Source organism: Adiantum capillus-veneris, chromosome 10 (genome assembly GCF_014529385.1).
Source record: "Adiantum capillus-veneris isolate H3 chromosome 10, ASM1452938v2, whole genome shotgun sequence".
NCBI lineage: Eukaryota > Viridiplantae > Streptophyta > Polypodiopsida > Polypodiales > Pteridaceae > Adiantum > Adiantum capillus-veneris.
Window position 1 is genome coordinate 11,369,259 of NC_140940.1, and position 16,629 is coordinate 11,385,887.

Genomic DNA, 16,629 nt, shown 5'->3' on the forward strand with positions numbered 1-16,629 from the left:
TAGTCTTCTATTTTACCTGTACTTTCAAGACACAACAAAGGGGAGAGGGATACAGGCTGCTAGATTGCACCTGTATGAGTAGACGGACACTAGATTGGCCCCTAACTTAGGCGCCCCTTTCGGTATTTCTTTATTGTTAAAAAGAGGGAATAAACGCTGAGGTTCCCTACAAGCTGCCCCGCACAAACTCGGCTGAATTTCCACTGTTCCAGCCCGATTTCAACAACATAACTGTACTAGAACCCTTCACGGTCAGTATTCCCACGCATTGGCCGACTTTCCCGACGCATACGGGCACTTCGCAAAACCTGGCGAGAATCTGCAGCACGCTGAATTCTCTGTTTTCAGTGCTGAAAATGCGCCAGATCACCTGTACAGCAGTCCCCTTGCGTCCCCGAACCTCCTGGGGGTATTAGGGTCCATTTAGGGCCAAAACCCTAAACCTGCAAAAATACACAGCAGGCTGTAATTTACTGTTTCGGGCTCCGTTTCGCGTGCCGGTCGCATCCGTAGCAAGTCCTCGAGCTCCCGCACCTGTAGGGCTACTTGCCCTTTGAATCGGACGAGATTTCTGGCGTGAAACCTCTCCGAATTCACCTGTACCTGCGGGGGATTAGCAGCTAGCTAATCCAGTACCTGTGCAAGAGGCTGTTGCCTCGGCAATCGCGCATGAACCCACACAACTGTACATTGGTCAAATGAAGAGCCCACTAGAGGAGCATAACATACTGCCAAAGGGGAGAGAGAGGGCAGTGCGTGACGTGCAGGGCATCACTCCTGGCACCGCACTGTGCATAAGAGGGAAAGCAAGCACTCCATAGCTCTTAACCTGTGACAGGCTGAAAATGAGCCTCTTTTCTCTTCAAATTCAGCGCCCCCTTCTCTTGCATGAGGAAAGTGCACCAGAAGGTGCCACTTGGCACATTTATAAGCATTTTCCCGTTTCGGGGTTGCCGTCTAAAAATATCCCAACCGGTTGCCCAGTTGACTTCACGGCAGAGTAAGAAAATGTTCCCCTTGTCATTCCGAAGATAATGACATCAACACATTTTCAGGTCCCAAAATAGCAGTTCCCTAAATTTTAGGAGATGCTGCCATTGTATCTTTCTAGGTCATCCGACCCTCTTTGTACACTGCGGCCACATCCAGAACTGAAATGTAGCCTCTGTAGCAAAGGATTCCACTTTGGCTAGTCAATGACCCCACTTGGCTAACCATAGTCCTTGTCCAACCTTAGTGCTCTCTTGCCCATAGGCCTGGACTCCCTCTGGACAGTTCCACACTAGCTATGCAATGCAGGGCAGTTAGATTTCCCGAGGGGTGTTTCCAAAAAGTGAAAGTAAATAGATAATAAGAAAGAAATCAACAAAATGGATAGATAGTAGTCACACACTGGTGACAGAGAGAGAGAGATCGCACGTTAAATTTGCAGCCCACTAGGTAGTGCTTTAAAAAAAAAAAAGAGCCTTGCTTTATCTAATTATTGGCTGCCCACTTATCAAGTGGGCGGCTAGTCAACTTTTAAAATGATGTAAACCTGTTCAAAAACTCAATGAAACTCAGTGAGCTGAAAACTGATGCTAGACAACACTTTCCAGGCATCCCCAGGTGCAGCTCTAACTTCTCATGCACAAATGGTATGCAAACATAGATTCCTCACAAGAAAGCATCTGCTTTTTTCCGGAAAGCACTTAAAATATTTTGCTTTTTAAGAAAAGCTTCTCAAAACCCATCTTTATTCTTGTGCTTGCGTCTTTACGTGTATTCCTTTTTTTAGTTTGGATTTCAATGGAATATTCCCTCTCCGATGTTCGCATCACAACCCATCATGTGATGCATTAGGAATATCCACTTCCTGATCTCTGCCTCCGGATTAACGATACAACTCCTTGACGATGTTTAATGTCACCCATCATATGACACATCAGAGTTGTCCGTTCCTGATGGCCTTTATCAATTCCAGTAGATCTACAAGTCCTACCATTTACAGTTCAAGTGTACAAATTTCATAAATAGAAATTACTCAAAAAAATAAGAAGCTAGTCCATTTAGCAACAAGAGGACGGGGCTAGTTCTTGGGAGAAAGTTGGGGAAGGTAGGGCACAATTCCCACAAGTCTCATTGTTCAATTGTTGCTTGTGGTTGCCCTAAGGAAACCAGTTTTAGATGGTATTGGGAGCCGTTGCTCGAGATCTAAGGGTAACACCCTATCTGAAGGAGCCTTGGTTCCTTGGGCTGAATCTCGAGAGACGAGTCCATCAGATTCGAAGTCAAAGCCCTTTCTGAGGGACCACGCTGTATCAAAGGGTATACCATTTCCCTACTCGTGAATCTTAGGGTCGAAGCCCTAGGCTCAGGAGTACCAACTCCTTGGCTGAATTTGACTCCGATCATGGAGTAAAGAGAGGAACAAGAGGATTGGTTTCTTGGAATCCTTCATTTCTTTTGTGGAAAGAAACTCACTTTGTTGGTTTCATGAAGTAAAGTTTAAACCAGCTTCCGTGTTTGGACATGAGGAAAATAGCTTGGAATGATTTGTGTTTTGTGTTTTGTGTTTGGACAAGCAGGCAAAATCAATGTCAAATGACGGCCTGTATTTCAAAAATTCATATTTCTGATTTGCAGAAAAAATTATTTTTGGAAGTCCTTTTGCTTGCAGATAAACACTCAGTCAAGGTGATGCAACTTCTCAAATCTGAAGTGGGGAAGATTCTGGACAATTGAAACTTAAAAGTCACTTCTAGCTTATCATTAGTGTTACATCTTTGCAAGCAATGCATTCCAAATTATATGAAATGTAATTGAAAAGGTCAATTTTTTTCTGGTGGTTTATTAAACACTCTTTTTTTCCCGAACATAGTTGAATGACTATCATGAGGCAGCAGGTAGATGCTACCTTTATTCATTGTAAATAATGTGTTTTGCTCTAACTTGTTGACAGGAAAAAGCAAACAAGCAGTTGAGGCTAAATGCTGCCGGCTTGGAGTAGCCGGCTTGAGTAGGACAACCGAAATTAATTCTAAGCTGTATTTGAGGTATGCAAATCTGCTTTTTTATCAAAAGCAAGGCCTGACCACCCTCTAAGATGACCAAGACTCATTACAAACACTGCCTTTGTTTTGATCATGTGCATGATCCTTTTCTTGACTACGTGATGCTCGCAAACTCATTATTGTATTGTAAGGAGGCCCCTTTGTTTCCTATGTTCAGCTGGCACTATGCAGTTCTCTCTCTCACACACACACACACACACACACACACACACACACACACACACACACACACACACACACACACACACACACACACACACACACACACGCACGCGCGTGTGCTCTTACGTGCATGAGAGAGAGAGAGAGAGAGAGAGAGAGAGAGAGAGAGAGAGAGAGAGAGAGAGAGAGAGAGAGAGAGAGATTTTATTAATGTCTAGTAGAGGCCAAAGAGAACTAGCCTACGAGACAAAACCATGTATAAAGTATCACTGTCATCTTGGTGCCATAGTATATAATTGACAAGAAAAGAGTGCTCGCTATAATTTAGATGTGTTAAATTGATTTTATTAATGTCTGGTTCATGCGCGTATGAGGAGGCAAGGGCCTCTTGTCCAGGACCCAGGTACTGGATTAGCTAATTGCAGGTAAAAGCGGGACAGTTGGTAGGAACTTGTAGGTTTTTCTCCCAAGTTTTATAAGAATAAAGAAATACCGAAAGGGGCGCTAGTCTTTGGGGCCTACAGGGTGTCATTGTCTGCTTTGGTGACACTGTAGCTTCCAAGCCATGGTTTGATTGAAGTGTTAATTCCGATCATAGGTTTAATCGTGAAGTTGCTCCATGTCTTAAAGTTCAAGTAAAGATTTTAGTGAAAACTAAAGTCTACCGCGCTACGGGCCGGTTTCATGGTTCCGTCGTTGGGACAGAGTCACTTTTTCCTTAAAGAGTGAGCCTTGGTTGGTTTGTGGTGTAGACACAGAGCATAGAAACTTGGAATTACACTATGGATGACAAGACAAACGATGCCAGGGAAGAGGGTTACTCTTCACAGGACAGACAGACTGTTCCTCCTCCAATGTTTTGAGGTTGGCGAGAGTTTACGGCCACCACTGTCTGTGCCTTTTGTTGATGTGAATGCTCCACAAGTTCAAGGGTTTATGACTGGCAACTAGAAGAGGATGCGTTGAGGACATAGTTGGTTGCTGCCGTGAATGTGTTTTCTCGATTGGTGCAAAATCCTAGGTTTATGGAATTTTTGCAAGCGCCACCAATGTCACAGCAAACAAGGAAACTTTCTCATGTAGGAGAGCTTGTTGAGGCTCAAGCCCAGGTCCCTTATGTGTCCTAGTAGGGCAGAGAGCACTCGCATGTAGTTCTAGGTTAGAGGAATTGAACGAGCTATTCCCTGCATCGATGAGATTCCCGGGTGGCAGATGTGCGACAATTTCACCCACTCCCCCCCCCCCCCGGCCTAACTTATTAATAAATCATTTTTTTTGATTTATTTGTTGGGTGTGGTGGACAGATTGCCCTATATAAGCCTAAATAAGTTCATAAGTACATTTTCAGCCCTACAAAGGCAGCAAGAGCGCTAGCGTTTCCAGCATGATTACCAAGGGCTAGAGAAAGGGAGCAAGTCCAGAGAGCGTTTGCAGAGCTAGTCCATAGCGTTTTGCAGATTTCAGTGTGGCGTTTCCCCCAACCAGCAGATCAGATAGCGATCCCTGTTCTCAGCCCTAGCGCTTGGAATTGGCAGCAGATCAGGCCAGCGTTTTCAGTTTTCAGCCCGTCTCCCCGTGTCGGAGTTGCTTGGAAGTGCCTTCGTGTGCTTCCCATTGCGGTTTGGTAGTTCGGTAGCCCATCGAGCCTCCCCTTGGCCATTCCCTCGTTGGCATCAGGTGCTCCATTGCTGTCCATCATCGGCCTCGTCGAGATATACATTTCCAGCCCTTCATTCCTCTCACATCGGGAGTGCAAATCAGCTCTATCGTGGCCATCCGCAATCCCACATCAAGATGTATCCAAAGGTGCATCAAATCAGCCCGAAAGATGCCTCTTCTTGAGGAGTTACCGCGGTGATAGTCATCATTTGATTCAGTAGAGTCTACACTTGAGGTATTCCATTTACGCAATCTAAAGCAAATACCACATCGGCAATAGTGTGGGGGGCCCTTGAGAGGGTTGGTTGGGACCCCATTGGGTGTCGTTCTCCTCTTCTCTCTCTCTTTCTACACATCTCTACCATACTCTCTCATTCCCTCTCTCAAGGAAAGGTAAAAGGAACCATCATTCAAGTAAAGGAATCAATAGCGCAAGAAAAGAAGTAAAGGATTGTGGAAGTGTAAAACCGGATCTTCACTATTTAAATTCCGTTGCACCTAACAATAGATTCGAGATCTATTGTTAATAGATGCGGGAAGCCAATAGATCCGAGATCTATTGGCTGCCCGGTCTTGAGAGGAGGTTTGCTCGTGGTTGTAGACGAGATCACCACTGCATCTATTGTTAATAGATGCAGGAAGCCAATAGATCCGAGATCTATTGGCTGCCCGGTCTTGAGAGGAGGTTTGCTCGTGGTTGTAGACGAGATCACCACTCGATTCATCCTTTTCCCTTGCACTGTTAGGTGCAGCGGAATGCTTGTTTGCGCTTTGCTCAAGATGAGTGCTCCGAATTGTGCTCAAGGTTTCTTTTCTTCTTATGGAAGGGAGAGCCTTCCGTTCTTAATGAGAGAATGCTATGATCACAAACAAAGTGAATGGACACTGTGCGTGCAAGTGAATGAGACTGAGAGATAGAGAGAAGAGAGATACGACACCAGAGACGTTGTAAAACCCTCCTCCGAAGGCCCCACTCTTGTCGGCGAGAGTGGTCTACTTAATGATTGCACAAAGTGGTACAATGACGATGCAATGGACTGATGCAACTTGGGACTATGCCGGTGACGACGATGGGGATGACGACGACGACTTTAGGGCTGAAATCTGTGGTCTTCTAATCGCTGAAAATCTTCTGTTTCTGGGCTGTTTTGAGTGGCTGAAAAACGCTGGTTTGCTGCATTTTTGGAGGCTGAATATCTGGCTAAAAACGCTGATATGCTGCTACTGTTGAGGCTGAAAATCGCTGGTAGCTGCAACCCAAAACGCTAGATATGCTGGTCCTTCCAAAACGCTAGGGAATGGAATGCTGGCGATGATGCTTGGGAGTAGAAACGCTAGATGCAAGGGAAGCTTCTGCGATCTGGAACTGCTGAAAGTGCCAGGGCAGGATGGGGCTGATGATGATGAAAACGCTAGGGCTGATGGGGTCTTGAGGGTTCTTGCCGAGAAGGTGCTTGTTGAGCGGCGGAGCTCTTGCTGCCTCTTCTGCCATTTAGTGCTAACTTGGGTTTTTGCTTATATACAAACTTAGCGAAATTGCCCTACCTACTTTTGTTGGGAAGTCACTTAAAAATAATAAGTGAAAAATGTCAAAAATAGGAAAATTCGGCTTAATGCAATGGAAAATTCTCCTAATGGGATCTGATGGATTTTGATGTGGGAATACTGATGATCATGCTGTGTGCAACCAGAGGATATGCATCTACACTAAGTGACTGGGCATGCACGGTCTACGAATAGACTCACAAAAAGTGCCAGATCACTTCTAAATATAGAATGACTGGACTGACTGAACCCTCATCATGCTGTAGCTTGTCCACGGACACATAGGGTTGGATGTGTCACGTGACATGCACCTTTGACACCCTCTTGTCCATGCCCCATGTTAAAGCACAGTCCCTTCCCATGAGTCTTGGGAGTGGAGTCACCCTTCTCCTCTATGCTCGTCACTCATACGTTGAGTCAGGAGGTATGCCTTGTCTTCTTCTCTATTCGGGGGAGAACAAGTTAGCTCCTCATGGGCGTCTTTCTTGACCTCTTTCTTGATGTTCTTTTTCACTACTTCCACCCTTCCCTTCCTCTTGGCCGCCTCCTTCTCCTGGAGGCCTTTCAGTGATTGCTTTCGTGAGCTCCTCTTTCATGGCTTCCTTGTCGACTTTTGTGACAATTTGAATGCGAGTTTCACACTTTATTGTAATGGTTTAAAAGTGAAAAGGTTTGGTTAATTCTTGAGTGAGATTGTGTTAGGTCGCATAGGAACAAGCCCCAATATTTAAAAGGTCGCATTTATGAATCAAGTTGTTTGGACATAAAATGGTCCTTTTTTTGGGGGGGCGGGATCAAATGGAGGAGTCCTTAGCTTTCTATTGTGCGATTTGATATATCCCTTGTGCTCTCTCTGTATTCTAGGCACTGGCTCACACTCTGCAATGCCATATGCATTCTCAATCTCATAGTGCATAAAATTCAACAATACAACCATCACCTGTATTATAGGTTGTATTTGTTTTCTTAGATGTAGGCATTGTTTCCAAAAAAATGCAGATTGAAATTTATCCATTCTAATCCAAATCTTTGCACATTGTCAACAAGTTAAATCCTGTACCATATGAGATCATACGACCATGTTCCATAACAATTAAATAAGAATAATATTAATTATTATCTTATTATTATTAATTTTTTTTGAGGTTTTGGGAATTTGGTGTGTGTGTGTGTGTGTGTGTGTGTTAGTTCCTAGCCGGATCCATCGTACATACATGACATGACACAAGCCAAACTCACGTCTAGACACACGTAGTGAGCGGACACGAGGCTCACCTCCCAACCATAGAGTCAATACAGGCTCATCCTCGAGCCTGGGAGCCTGCAGCCAAGCGGTGAAGCCTCTACCACAAGGGCAAGTGTCCCATACCACTAAGCCCACACTAGTACGGTGTGCAGGCAAAGCTGCCAAGGGCAAAGAGTCCAAGTGTGGTGATTACATAAGATGTCTAACAAATGACACTCAAGTCCTATTAATAGGACTTCATAGCCAAAGGGCTAGGTTCACACTGGACGTTAGGCGCCTATCCTAATGTTTGGGGATGTAACACTTCCCCTTTTATTTTTAATTGCTGTCCTCACCAATATCCTCGGGTATGAACCCGGGAAAGCGATTCCTTAACGATCTGACTGACTCCCAAGTGGCTTATGATTCAGGAAGATGTGCCACTTAATCAAATATTCGGGGTACGAAGACTTGCAAGACTTCTAGACCCTTTGATCGAGAACTCATTCCGGTTCTCAAGTGGAATATAACGGGTGGTATCTTGTAAGTTCGGGACTTACTTAGGAGGAATCACTAAGTCATCCTGTCCCAACCGTCCTTTCAGACGGCTCAACAAGGGATGAAGAGCAATGGTTGGAGGCAAGTCCAGCTTGTAAGAAACCCCACTTATCTGTTGGGTTAAAGGCCCAAATGACCCCTTTTATGTACATTTTTAAAGGTTACTAACCTTTGGCCAAGTTCACATTGAACTTGGCCATTAACTTAAAAATGGTGCATACTTTTAATAAAGGGAATGTGAGCCCATTTTCTCACTTACTCATTCCTCTCAAAATCGTCTAGCGCTCTCTCCCTCTCTCTGCAACTTCGTTCTCTAGCGCTCCCTCCTTTGCAGGCCATCGCCACCTCTCCAAGGCACAAGCCCTGCACATTTCCGCGTGCTCTATTACTTGCACACACTGTTGCGCGCTCATCAACTGGTATCAGAGCCAAATTAGGGTTTGCTCCCAAACCTGCAAACGCTGATTTTCAGCCAAGGAGGTCAACTTTCACACGAGATTTTGCATTTTTATCGCCAAAGGACTCGTCCCCGGACACTAGAGGGCTTCTGGCAAGTCAAATTGACCTAAAACAGGCTGGAATTAGGTCAAAATCAGCAAATTACAGGTTATGACAGCAAAATACAGGCTTTGCAAATCATGTATTAAGGTGTGCGGGGACCCGAAAACAAAAAAATTGCCGAAAAACAGGTGTTTTCAGCAAATTTCAGATTTACGCAGGTTTTTGTAAGTGTATTTTTTATGCATCTACATTGAGGAAAGTGCAAATTGATGCAATCTGTGCACATTTGACAAGTTTTGGCTATGTATGACCATTTGTGGCTCAATTTACTGCAATTTGATGCTACAAATTGGGGCTTTTGCTTATACATGCTTCTAAAGGCTGTGCATTAGCCTTATGTATGTTCTGTGAGACTAAAAACAACTGAAATTGTTGTTTTTGAGCACAAATTCACTCGCTGAAATTTCCTGCGCATAAATTTCAGAATTGTTTTTTTTGCCTAAATCGATCCATCTTGCCTCAAATTGCTCCTGTGACCATTCAGAGCTTATAGTGCACACTTCTGTGAGGTTATACTCCGGTTTTGGTGCATTTTGCCCAAAAATTCAGCGTAAAAGCCCTTTTATTCGTGCAACTATGGACTCATCTTCTTCGGATGTGAAGAATCTCTTCGAGATAAGGAGGTTCGATGGAACAGGTTTCGACCTTTGGAAAGACAAGATCCAGGGAATCCTATTTCTTAAGGATTGTGAAGGGGCACTTGAACAGGTAAAGCCACAAAATATGACGGATGAAGCATGGGTTAGCCTGAACAGGAAGGTAGTTACATACATTAAAATGGCCATGACCGATGAGACAATCATTGATTTGAAAGGTCTCACAAATGCTTTTGACGTGTCGGAGAAGTTAAAGGCGATGTATGAGAATACAACACCTGTCAACCAAGTGCATTTGATGCGAAAACTTGTTGGCATGCAACTAGATGAGTCCAAGAGCGCTGCAGAGCACTTGTCGTTGTTTACAGGTACTTTGTCGCAGTTACAGGATTCAGGTTTGCCTCCTTTTGATGATAAGCTGAAAGCTGTCTTCTTGCTTATGACCTTACTTGATTCATGGGAACAATTGGTGGTTTCATTGTCGAATAACCCCAATTTGACCTTTGATGGTGTTAGGGGTTCTATCTTGAATCAGGAAATGAGGAGGAAAGCAAGTGGAGAGGGAGGCAGCTCTGCCAACATGGTTAGAGGCAGGACAGAGAAGAAGAATATCTATGCACAAAGGAGTAAGAGTAAGAGTAAGGAAAGGGGAAATGCTAGCAAAGGCAAGGGTGATGTGACTTGCTATTAGTGTGGCAGGAAAGGTCAGAGGAAACCCGATTGCAGGTACTACAAAGCCGAGTTAGAACGGAAAAAGAATGGTGGAGACAAAAAGAAAGAGAAGAAGGAAGTCAAGACAGATGCACAAGATAGCTCAAAGGACAAAGAGAAGGCCAATGTGGCTTCTAGTGTTGTGATTGAGGAGCTCTCAGATGTAGAGGACATCTTGTGTGCCACTTTGTCAGATGATGACGCTTATGACCTTGATGCCTCTCTTAATGTTCATTCATAGGGCATGCAGATCACCAAGAGTGATCTTATTGATGCTTTGTTGACTGTCAATGATGCATTATCCCAGACTTGGATAGTTGATTCCGGTGCTTCATTTCATGTGACTCCTATTAAGGAGCGTTTCTCTACTTTTGATGCGGACAAACATGGCCATGTATACCTTGGAAACAATCATGCATGTTCCATTGAGGGTATTGGCATTGTGCATCTCTCCATAGATGAGCTTGTCTTGCATGATGTTAGATATGTGCCAGGAATCAAGAAGAGTCTGCTTTCTGTTGGTCAGATGGATATGCATGGTTACAGTATCTTGTTTGAGAGAGGATCATGGAAAATGACTAAAGGCTCAAGGCTAATTGTAAAGGGCACAAAGAAAGGGACACTTTACTGCATGCATGGAAAGGCCGTGTTGGGCAAATTTATTGCATTGGTTGAAATTAACTCTCACAGGGAGTTATGGCACAAGAGACTTGGCCATATGAGCCAAAAGGGCCTTTCTAAGCTTTGTACTTTGAACAAGCTTGATGCTAAAGGCACAAAGCTTGACTTTTGTAACGAATGTCAATATGGCAAGCAAGTAAAGCGTTCTTATTACTCTGGTCTCTCGTAAATCTTGTGTGCTTGATCTTGTACATTCTGATGTATGTAGCATGCCTACTAAGTCTATGGGAGGTGCATGCTATTTTGTCTCCTTTGTTGATGATCATTCTAGGAAAATTTGGGTTTATTTGCTTAAATCTAAGGATGAAGCCTTTGCTGCGTTTAAGAAATTTCATGCATTTGTGACCACCCAAACAGGTAGAAAGCCAAAATGCTTGTGTACGGACAACTGTGCCACAACCCCTCTTCTAATGGTGTGGCTGAAAGATTCAATAGGACACTTTGTGAGAGGGTGAGATGCATGTTGTCCACAACTAATCTCTCTCATGGATTTTGGGGAGAAGATTTGAAAACTGCAGTGCATATATGCAATCGATTCCCTCACATGTCTTTGAAAGGTGACATCCCTGAAGAGGTTTGGTCTGGCAAGCCTGCTTCATATGATCACTTACGCATTTTTGGTTGCGAAGCTTTTGTGTATGTTAGACCTGAGTTGAGGAGCAAACTAGATGCCAAGTCCATTAAAGGCCTCTTCATGGGATATGGTGAAGAAGGCGAAATGGGTTACAGGATTTGGTTACCTCAGCTCAAAAGGGTTGTACGCAGCCGGGATGTTTTTAATGAGGCAAGGCTGCTTCAAAACAATTGTGCTTCAAAGCATGACTATAAAAGGGTCAAATTTCAGCATGACCAGCCACCTGTTACGCCTATTATTGACCCTCAGGATGCACCACATATGGCTGAAAATGTAGTGATCTAGTGGTGTTTGAGCGAGAAGATGTTGGAGAACAAATTGAAGCTCCTGAAGGGCATTTGCAGCCACGAAACAATACTGAAAATGGTGCTGAAAATGATGTACAACAGCCCATTGTTGATGATTTTATCATGCCACCTGATGTAGACCCATTACCGGATAATGTGGATCATTGGGTGAGGCGGTCTACTCGTACAAGAGGCCTGTGAGCAGATATGATCCCTCTTTGCATTACATTATGTTTACAGATGAGGGAGAGCCTCTTACGTATAAAGAGGCAAAGACATGTGAGCACAGCGACAAGTGGGAGCTCGCTATGCAGGAAGAGATTAAAGCTTTGCATGCTAATCATACTTCGGATTTGGTGGAATTGCCCAAAGGAAGGAAGGCTATTCCTAACAAATGGGTGTATAAAATCAAAACAGTTGATGCAAAACCCAAGTATAAGGCAAGGTTGGTTGCAAAGGGATATGCTCAGACCAAGGGCATAGACTTTCAGGAAGTGTTCTCTCCTGTAGTGAAGTTGACCACTTTGCGTGTATTGTTTGCCATAGTGGCTGCCCTTGATTTGGAAATGGAGAAATGGATGTACATACCGCTTTCTTGCATGGTGATGTGGAGGAAGAGCTTTACATGAAGCAACCCGAGGGTTTTGTTATTCCTGGCAAGGAACATTTAGTATGTATGTTCAACAGAAGCTTGTATGGGCTGAAACAATCATGTAGACAATGGTACAAGAAGTATGACCGCTTCATGCTCAAACATGTTTACAAAAGAAGCCATGCAGACCATTGTTTGTATACCAAACGTGATGAGGATGGCATCCCTATCATTCTTGTGCTCTATGTGGATGATATGTTGATAGCAAGGTTGTTTCCGTACGTACGTACGGTATGGTTCCGTACCGTACCAAAAAAAAAAAGAAAAAAAAAAAAAAAAAGAAAAAAAAGAAAAAAAAAAAACCCCGCCGGTGCCTATTTCCCGTGGTCGGATTAGGTGGGCGAGGCCTTTAATAAGTCCACCTATCCTATACTGGTTATTATCACAACAGAGAATCAGAGAGTAGAACAGAGTCTCTGCACAGAGTCTGCATAGAGACCAAGGAAGGATTTGCCGCCACCGATAAGCTTCTTTCTCCCTCCCTTCCTCCCTCCCTCCCTCCCTCCCTTTGTGTTTGGAGTCTGCAAGGAGGCACTCTAGAGTCCTGACCTCGCGAAAGATTGTAAGTTTTGTATTCAACTTGGAAGTGTGCGTTAATTGTGTTGCAGAGTTATCTAACGGTTACTTAACTTGTGGGGTGATTTCAAGTGTTTTTTGAAAGTTGTGGCTATGTTTAAGTATTGTGTAGCGTTTTTAAACTAGATAGGTTGTATATAAATTTGAAATTCTTTGTATTTTTAGCTTTTAAAAAATATACTATGAATTTTACGTACCTTATGGCCCAATCCATACGGTACAACGTACAGTACGTACCGAATACTACGTACCTTACAACCTTGGTTGATAGCTGTAGAGAAAAGAAGCACTGTTGATGCTCTTAAAGGGCAGCTGAAATCTGCATTTTCAATGAAAGACCTTGGGACAGCTGAACATATACTTGGAGTGCGAGTTACAAGGCAAAGGGACCAGCGCATATTGTATTTGTCGCAAGAAAAGTACATTGAAAAGGTGCTGGATAGATTTAACATGGCTGAAGCAAAGCCTCTTGGCGTGCCATTACAGCCGTATGTCAAAATCTCCAAGGATGATTGTCCCAAGTCAAAGGAAGAATCCAATGACATGCAAAGTGTGCCTTATGCTTCAGCTTGTGGTTCACTTATGTATGCTATGGTTGCTACTAGGCCTGATATAGCCCATGCAATGGGAGTTGTGAGCCGGTTTATGGCTAATCCAGGCAGGTTGCATTGGGATGCAGTGAAGTCCATTATGAGGTACTTGAAAGGGACTAAAAACAAATGCCTCTGCTATGGTAAAAGACCATTGGAGTTGAAGGGATTTTGTGACTCTGACATGGTTGGTGATGTGGATACACGGAAATCCACAAGTGACTATGTGTTTACTCTTGTAGGAGGTGCTGTTCCATGGTGTTCTAGATTGCAAAGATCGTTGCATTGTCTACTACAAAGGCTGAATATATTTCAGCCACTGAGGCTTCCAAAGAAGCCATTTGGTTAGCACGCCTATGCAGCGAGTTTGGTTTGCCTGACAAGGCACCTATGCTTGGTTGTGATAGCCAGAGTGCCATATGTCTGGCAAAGAATGCCATGTTTCATGCACGCACAAAGCATATTGATGTACGGTATCACTTCATTCGAGAAGTGCTTGAGGATGGCCTTATTACATTGATTAAGGTCCATACATCACAAAATCCAGCAGATGCTCTCACTAAGTGCTTACTCAAAGCACAACATCAGCTATGCATACAGATGGTGGGAGTCACGTAGCTTATAGGCGTCATTTATGAAACCGGCCTATTCAATCCAAAAAGGGCGGTAGACTTTAAACTTAAACCTTATTTGCTTTCACCCATTTAATTTGTCGTCCACTTTACCTATACTTTCAAGACACAACAAGAGAGGAAAGGGATACAGGCTGCTAGATTGCACCTGTATGAGTAGACCGACACCAGATTTGCCCCTAACTTAGGCGCCCCTTTCGGTATTTCTTTATTCTTCCAAAGAGGGAATAAACGCTGTGGATCCCTACAAGCTGCCCCACACAAACTTGGTTGAATTTCAACTGTTCCGGCCCGATTTCGGCAGATAACTGTACTAGGACCCTTCATAATCAATATTCCCACGCATTGACTGACTGTCCCGACGCATACGGGCACTTTGCAAAACCTGGCGAGAATCTGCAGCACGCTGAATTCTCTGTTTTCAGCCCCGAAAATGCGCTAGATCACTTGTACAGCGGTCCCCTCGCGTCGCCGAACATCCTGGGGGTATTAGGGACTGTTTAGGGCCAAAACCCTAAACCTGCAAAAATACACAGCAGGCTGTAATTTACTGTTTCGGGCTCCGTTTCGCGTGCCGGTCGCATCTGTAGCAAGTCCTCGAGCTCCCGCACCTATAGGGCTACTTGCCCTTTGAATCGGACGAGATTTTTGGTGTGAAACCTCTCCGAATTCACCTGTGCCTGCGGGGGATTAGCCGCTAGCTAAACCAGTACCTGTGCAAGAGGCTCTTGCCTCGGCAATCGCGCATGAACCCACACAACTGTACATTGGTCAATTGAAAAGCCCACTAGTGGGGCATAACATACTGCCATAGGGAGAGAGAGGGTAGTGCGTAGCGTGCAGGGCATCACTCCTAGCACCGCACTGTACATAGGAGGGAAAGCAAGCACTCCATAGCTCTTAACCTGTGACAAATTCTGCAAAACAGCCCCTCCTCCCTTCAAATTCAGGGCCAACTCTTGTTGCATGAGGAAAGTGCACCAGAAGGTGCCACTTGGCACATTTACAAGCATTTTCCCGTTCCGAGGTTGTCGCCTAAAAATCTCCCAACCGGTTGCCCAGTTGACTTCACGGCAGAGTAAGAAAATGTTCTCCTTGTCATTCCGGAGGTAATGACGCAAATACATTTTCAGGTCCCAAAATAGCAGTTCCCTAAATTTTAGGAGATGCTGCCATTGTATCTTTCTAGCTCATCTGACCCTCTTTGTACACTTTGGCCACATCCAGAACTGAAATGTAGCCTCTGTAGCAAAGGATTCGCTTTGGCTAGTCAATGACCCCACTTTGGCTAACCATAGTCCTTGTCCAACCTTAGTGCTCTCTTGCCCTCAGGCCTGGACTCCCTCTGGACAATTCGACACTAGCTATGCAATGCAGGGCAGTTAGATTTCCCGAGGGGTGTTTCCAAAAAGTGAAAGTAAATAAATAATAAGAAAGAAATCAACAAAAAGGATAGATAGTAGTCACACGCTGGTGACATACCCCACTCTCGAAATCTCAAACGTCCTCGTTTGCATCTATGTCCTACATGCTCATAGTCAACACTGATGTATTCAACACCTGTCGACACATATACGACACATACATGCTCATTGTCAACCCTGGTGTATTCAACACCTCGTCGACACATGTATTGCTTGCGTGTGAACCCTGTCCCAATGACATAGTGGTAGCTGCGCACTCTGCCATTGCTCTGAGTCACTAACTTTCCAATGACAAAATGGTAGCTGCACATTTTGCCACTGTCTTATAGTACACGTTGGATCCCGTAACACTTTCGAGCATACCCAAACTGACAGTTTAAGAATGCAGTTACACATGTACTCTTTAATAGAAGCAATTACTGTATTCTTGACAAACTGACAAGAAATACTCACTTCTATAGCACTACCCAAACTTTTGGACATTCCATAAGAGCAATTGCCAAACTGACAATCTGTACAGCTCTAACATTCATGTAACATGTATTTGATTTGAGCTCACTCTAAATACCATGTACATCATTTGTTTCAAAAGCCATTGTCACACTGACAATCCATGTAGCTTTGAAACTCAAGGGGTCAAGGTAGGTTGCAAATCGAAGGCTTCAAGGTAAAGTGATAACACAGTTGGTGACTCTGCAAGTTCACCTTCTTCCATCCACTTAGCATCCATTGGTGGATAGTTTCTGAACTTTACCAAGTAACGCCTAGCAACCTTGCCTTTCACTTTCCTTTCTTTATGTGCCAAAATCTGTTCCGGGACCAAGATCTCGTCAAGTTCCTCGACTTCCGGCTGATCTTTAGTTGGCATATCTTTTGGCACATCACCCACATAGGGTCTGAGAAGACTCACATGAAACGCATTGTGAATCTTCTAACTGTCAGGCAATTTTAGCCTATATGCAACATCACTGATTATGTCGCACACTTAAAAGGCCCATAGTAACGCATGCTGAGCTTTGGAAACAGTCTTTTCTTGCCCTTCATCTTCTTTAACCTTGCCTTTTCAAAGCGCAAAAGCACCCA

General features: G+C 44.1%; 1 protein-coding gene across 1 annotated transcript in view; it reads left to right on the forward strand.

Annotated features, from left to right (window-relative positions):
- The window catches only part of LOC147448446 (BRISC complex subunit Abro1-like protein), a 98,720-nt gene that overhangs the window by 35,890 nt on the left and 46,201 nt on the right, over nucleotides 1-16,629 (forward strand). The window contains exon 2 of the mRNA XM_086521061.1: nucleotides 2,942-3,035. Within this exon, the coding sequence (XP_086377187.1) occupies nucleotides 2,942-2,989 (48 nt within the window). The 3' untranslated portion in view covers nucleotides 2,990-3,035. The remainder of the gene's footprint in view (nucleotides 1-2,941; nucleotides 3,036-16,629) is intronic.